This window comes from Apodemus sylvaticus, chromosome 10 (genome assembly GCF_947179515.1).
Source record: "Apodemus sylvaticus chromosome 10, mApoSyl1.1, whole genome shotgun sequence".
NCBI lineage: Eukaryota > Metazoa > Chordata > Mammalia > Rodentia > Muridae > Apodemus > Apodemus sylvaticus.
In genome coordinates, this window is record NC_067481.1 from 34,199,694 (window position 1) to 34,206,086 (window position 6,393).

The 6,393-nt window shown below is 42.2% G+C and overlaps 1 protein-coding gene across 1 annotated transcript in view; it reads left to right on the top strand.

The window, feature by feature from the left end:
• Nucleotides 1–5,742, top strand: part of Ankfn1 (ankyrin repeat and fibronectin type III domain containing 1) — a 150,938-nt gene extending 145,196 nt beyond the window's left edge. Inside the window, exon 18 of the mRNA XM_052195564.1 lies at nucleotides 4,946–5,742. Within this exon, the coding sequence (XP_052051524.1) occupies nucleotides 4,946–5,742 (797 nt within the window). The remainder of the gene's footprint in view (nucleotides 1–4,945) is intronic.
• The last annotated feature ends 651 nt before the right edge of the window (nucleotides 5,743–6,393 follow it).

The following is a 6,393-nucleotide window of genomic DNA, read 5'->3' on the forward strand; positions in this document are numbered from 1 at the left end:
CTGTCAGTGCTATAGCAAATTCGACACTGATGCCTTTAGAGAATAAAGGTGTATCTCCCATAGCTCTGGACGCCCAAGTTCAGCGTATTAGCAGGACCACATTCCCTCTGGCAGATCTTAAGGAGGGGAAAAGAACAGTTCTTCTTCTGGCTTCAGGTAGTGTTCTTTACATTTTTTTATTGGTTCATAGCTTTTCTTCAGTGTCTGTGTCTTCTGTTTATGAAGACCCTTGATATTGGGTTGAGGGCCCAGCTAATTCAGAATAATCTCATCTTAAGATCATTAGTTGTATCTGAAAGATCGTTTTAAAAAATGAATATGGCAAGGGTCCTGATCCTGGAAAGGATTGATCTAGCATTGGAAGGGAATATAAGGACAGAGAAAAAGGAGGGAGGTGATTGGAGAAGGGATGGAGAGAAGAAGGTTTATGGGACATATGGGGAGGGGGTATCCTGGAAAGGGGAAATCATTAGGAATGTAAACAAAGAATATAGAAAATAAAAATATTTTAAAAAAAATGAATATGGCCACAATTCCAAGATGCAAAGATTAACACTTGGACATATTTTTTAGGTGTGGAAGTTTCATGATTCAATCCATACAGTGAGAATGTTCCTGATTCTTTCAGTGCCTGATTTTCTCCCATTAAAGATCAGAGAGAGAACTGTCTAAAGTGTTTAAAAAAAAAACTTGGCTGAAGATATAGCTTGCCTAATATGTACAAGATCCAATGTTCAATCCCCAGCATAAAAAAAAATCTTTTTTAAAAAGACAAAGATAAAAATCACTGTTTAAGCCTTTATTCACTCCTCTCGTTTTAACGCATCCACATGCGTATCCATACCCCCCACACACACACAATCTCTTCACATTTATTGTCTTCTTTCTTAATCATTTTTCTCTGAGAACAGCATATTATTCCATCTCTGAAAGCACCAACACCAATAATGATTCTCCCAACCCTGACCCACCCCCTTTTATAGTCAACAGCCTCACCAACCACACGTCCTCAACCGTCCCCTCTCCAGTGGGGCTTTCTTCCATACACCCACGTGTTCCGCCTTTCTCTCACAGCATGTTCCCAGTTGGTCTCCCGGATACTCTTGCCATCTCCTCAAACTTGTCCCAGATCAAATTCACCATCTTCTCTGCTGCCCAACCTAAGCTAGGGCTGCAGTCTAACTAACCGGCTTTCCTACCTTTGCAGACATCATGAATGTGGACATCACGAATGTTCTCCTAATTGTCTGGGACACTCTTCCCTAGAACTCCCCTGATCACCAAGGCCTCGTGCAGATTCACAAATAGATGCAGAGAGATGCAGGCCCTGACCATCTAATCAAAAGAATCTCCCTCCCAACTCACCCGCTAGCTAAAAGCCAATATCATTTTGTTCACAGGACTTTGTATTATCTCGAGTTCATAGGTCCTGACTTATTTGTTGTCTGATTCACACCCTATTAGATGCTTAAACGTGAGTCCTTAACTGTCTGGCATAAGCTACGTTCAATGGACATCTTACAATGAATGGCTTTCCTGCAAGCCTTCTTCCTCCATACACACTCTGCTACTGCTCAGCACCACAGCCTGAGGAAGAAAAACACTGAGGAAATGTTCAGCCTCGACCTCTCTTGCTAGCTGCCCTCTATGCTCCCCCCTCCTCACTGTTCTCTCACTGTTACCTGATACATAACTGCCCTACATCCCTCTTCTCATCTTGTGTGCTCTTCAAAACCTTTCAATAATCACCCGTTGGCTATACAACCGGGAGCTAGCTTCTTATCTAAGCAATCCATCCTCTCTGGTTCTAGCTGCTTTTCAGACTAGAGTCTCTTAAGATTACGTTTTGCAACACCTATACACACAGGATCGCAGAAAGCACTTGTTTCTCCTTCCTCAAACCCCCATATTAACATCTAACACGTCACTTAGACATTAACAGAAAAAGAAAATGGATAGAACCCACACAACAGGTCTAGATTCCAGCTGTTACACAGGAACTTGGAGGCAGGAGCTGATGGCGAGGCCATGGAGGGATGTTGTTTACTGGATTGCTTCTCCTGACATACTCAGCTTGCTTTCTTATAGAACCTAGGACTACCAGCCCAGGGATGGCTTCACCCACAATGGTCTGGGCCCACCCCTGTTGATCACTAATTGAGAAAATGCCTTATAACTGGAGCTCATGGAGGCATTTCCTCAGGGGGAGGTTCCTTTCTCTGTGATAACTCCAGCTGTGTCAAGTTGATACGCAAAACCACTCAGTACACTCAAATAGCATTTAATGTACCTAACTTACTAGTAGTTATACAAGACACCTCTAGTTAGGGTGGGAAACACACACACACACACACACACACACACACACACACACACACTGAGTATGAAATAAGCAAATAAGGGTTGGGAGAGGGGAGATGGAAAATAATTTTAGGTAGCTAAGGAATCTCTAACACAAAAAGTCCTGATACTGACTACTTAACAAAATAAATTTTATCTTTGTATTTCTCAATATTTTTGAAATAGCCACAGCTAACTTTCCACTATGAACAGCCTAACAGAGGACCCTTGTGGTTTTATTTTGTTAATTCCTGTTGTATTTTGTAATCAGTAAGCAACTCCTGAGCGTGGACTCCCTTGCAGAAGTCTACAAGTAAACTGTTTTCCTTTTCTTAGTGCTTCTGTGCCTATAAGTCTTCCTTTGACAGCATTCTCAACCACAAGATGATGTCTTGTTTTTCAGTACTATAAATCATTCTGCAGTAAACAACTTCTAAAATGCTCCATGTGCACATGGTGACAATTTCTCAAACAGATAGCCAAAAAAAGACTTGTGAGGATAAATGATATACATATTTTTGACACATTCTGCCAAATTTCAGCCCAAAGAGCTAAACCAATTTAGATTCCTCATCATTATATGAGAGTTCTTGATTATTTCCCACACATCAATAACACACAATATTCTCTCTCCCTCCTACGTCCCCCTCTCCTCCCTCTCTTCTTCCCCTCTCCTTCCCTCCCCTTCCCTCCCCCTGCCTTCCCCTCCCTCTCCTTTCCCCTCCCCCACCTCTACCCCTCCCCCTTTCTTTCTGTAATCTGATGAGGAAAACTGCCTCTTTGTCCCACTCTTCTTATATGACCTGTTATCTGAATTGAAGTTAGTGTGTGCATAGTAATGTGTGAGTTAGCCATTTGTTACTCTTCACAAGTGTTGGTCTTTATTTTTTGCTCTTTCGTTATCTTCTGACTTACAGTTCTTTATACAAGGTGAATTCTAACTTTTTGTTACAATGCTATTATTCTTTTCTACTACTACTTACTATCTTTGCTTATAGTGTCATTTGTTTTATAAAGTATTTATGTCAAATTCATCAACCACTTCTTTACAGTTCTAGGGTGTGCCTTATTTCAAAAAACCTCCCCACACAAAATTGCCAATACATTATTTTCTAATATTCTGAGATTTTATTATTATATTTAACCATATGGAATTAATTTCTATGTATGAAATGTGGTAGGACTCCTATTTATTTTACTTAAATGATAGTCAATTTTTGCAGCACTCTATATTGGATAATCTATTTCACTCTCTAATTTGAAATGTTATCTTTGTCACATTATCACAAAATTATAGCTGCTTTTAGGCTTTTTTATATTCTACATATCTATCCATTCATTTGTATATTGACACTCTAAAGTTTGAATGACCAAAGTTCTATAGTCTGGTTTATGTGGTTAGCCATCTCTTCCCTATTGTATCTTTTTTAAGTTGATTATTCTCAGAAATCTCTTCTAGACAAATTTTCAAAACAATTTATTGAATTCTATTTTAAAATACTACAAAAACTTTTTATTAGAACTGTTTTAAATTTCCAGTGTTTTTTAAGAAATAGACTATTCAATATATAGTGCTGTAACAACTGGCCATCCTTTCAGTAAAATAAATAGGAGTCCTTTTTATTCCACATTCCTCCATATATAGAAATAAATTCCATATGGTTAAATTCAGTAAACAAATCCCAGAATATTAGAAAGCAATATATTTATAATTCTGTATGGCAAGGCCTTTCTAGCCAAGACATACACTTAGAAAGAGGTGGTAGATATATTTGACATAAATGCTTTGTAAAATGTTTTCAGGATTAGCATGTACATTATTCACCAAGAAGCTACTATGGGTTTAGCACTATGAGAAACCCAATGGACACTAGACATCGCTTGCCATCAAAATGTATGATATCATTAAGGAAAAAGATGCAAACAGCTATTGCATGAAATGACAAATAGGGAACCAATGTTTAGCTCACTCAGGACTGTTATGTATACCTTGAGATGGTTTCTGCCCCACTTTTTATTGTTTCTTCTTTTGACCTTTTTTCCAAAAGTCAGTATATTGAATGTTTATCTTTATAATCAGTAGCTTCTAGTCTCCCCAAGTAAGTTCCAATATCATTATCACTTGCAGAAAAAGAAACTGAAGTTCAAAGAAGTAATTTTATCACAGAAAGAGGTCCAGGGCAGCTAAGATTTGAAACCAGATTTCTCATCTTCTGCCACCAATGTCTCCTTCCTTCCCCTTTTTAAATCGCTGCTCTTTTGTCAAATGCAAAACTTGTTTCTGAAACCATAATAGAGAGTGACTAACACTCCACTTTGTTTTTCCATCCATCCTCTCTAAAGGCAGATACCAGAAAATAACCATAGAATGCACGTGTAGGGAATGAGGGAGTGTCTCCCACAACTACTGTACCGACTGGACCCATCCAGTATTTCCTTTACCTTTAAACTAAGACGAAAGCCTACATAATCTGCAGAGTCCTGTGCTCCGTGAAAATGTGCTGCTCTTGGTCCACGTCTAGCAAGGATTGAACCTACTTAAGCCTATGAATAAGGCCATCAGTAACAGTCCTCTTCTTTCTAACATCTGTCCCTGGCTTTGCAGAGTCACAACCATGCTCGGATGAAGAAGGCTGCTCAGAAGTCTTCCTCCCCACAGACAGTGACTATGACTCCAGCGATGCTCTGAGCCCACGAGACCTGGACCTGGTTTACCTGTCATCACATGACATTGCCCAGCAGGCCCTCAGCGGCCTCAGTGGCAGCGCCCCAGATGTCCTACAGGTGCATGACATGAAGGCCTCCATGGGACCTGGCCAGGACCCTCAGGGCCCAGTGCAGGGTCCTGACACCGACCACTCATGTGTCGAGTTTCTCCACAGCCTGACCCTCACGGGTTTGGCACCCAAGAACCATGCCAAGATGGTGCCAAGCACACGGCCGCCGCTGGGCTTCCTGGGAAAGCGGAAGCCAGGCAAGCACCAGCACTATGGTGGCTTCAGCCGCCACCATCGCTGGCTGCGCATGCACAGCGAGACGCAGTCGCTGTCACTCTCTGAAGGTGTTTACACCCAGCACCTGTCTAGGGCCTGCGGCCTGGCTGAGGATCCTGGGGAAGCAGAGGGCCCTGGACCTGGGGTGGATGGCCCCCGAGGCCTGCCTCTGGCCCATGCAGCCAGCCTCCCAGAGGAGCGGAGAAGCTGCCTCCAGGACCCAAGGCGGCCACTGCACAGAGTCTATGTGGAACCCTATTCTGACACACTCACAGGCCAGGACACAAAGCTGTGGACCAATTTGAGCCCTACCCCTGCAGGCCGCCGCAGCCTCCCAAGCTCCACTAGTTCAGAGATGAGTCCAGACCCCACATCTCCAGTTTCAGAAATACTAAGTAGTATGCTTTAAGGTGGCCTGCACCGGCTATTAGTCCCCGGCTATTCCCTACATTTCTTCACCATAGCCCCATCCTGCACCTCTGTGTCCTCACCTATTTCAAAGTGTTGAAAGTCAGAAATCTAAAGGTTACACATATAAGGCTTTTTTTTTCCAAAGTGATCAACAGGAAAGGGGGGAGGGGTTCCCACCGGGATCCCACACACCTCACCCTAAAAATTTTAAGGAGTCTGAGATCCATGATTCAAATACATAGCTCCTTCGATGTATTTCACCTGTGGCTGAGATAGGCCAGTCCAACAGGGACACTTAATTCTGCAGTTTTCTGGTAATATCAACCCTGGGCTGAGAGTTCTTTAGTGAGTTTGTGATTGATGAAGGAGTTCAGTGGGTGAAAATAAGAATAACAGCTATCCCCTCAAATCCAAACTTTTAGAAGCTGCAGCCCATGTTGCATCTCAAGAGCAAAGATTCAAGTAGACTTGCGCTGGGATTTCCTTCAACTAAACCAGGATATTCTAAACTGCAGGGTCCCCAAGTCTATCCATTAGCACTTGCCTAGTTTAGTGGGGATCTTGGAAAGATTTTCTTCTTCACTGAGTGTTATGTGGAGAACCCCCGGAAACAAAAAGTGGAGGACGCTTCTTTTCTAGCCCTGCTTTT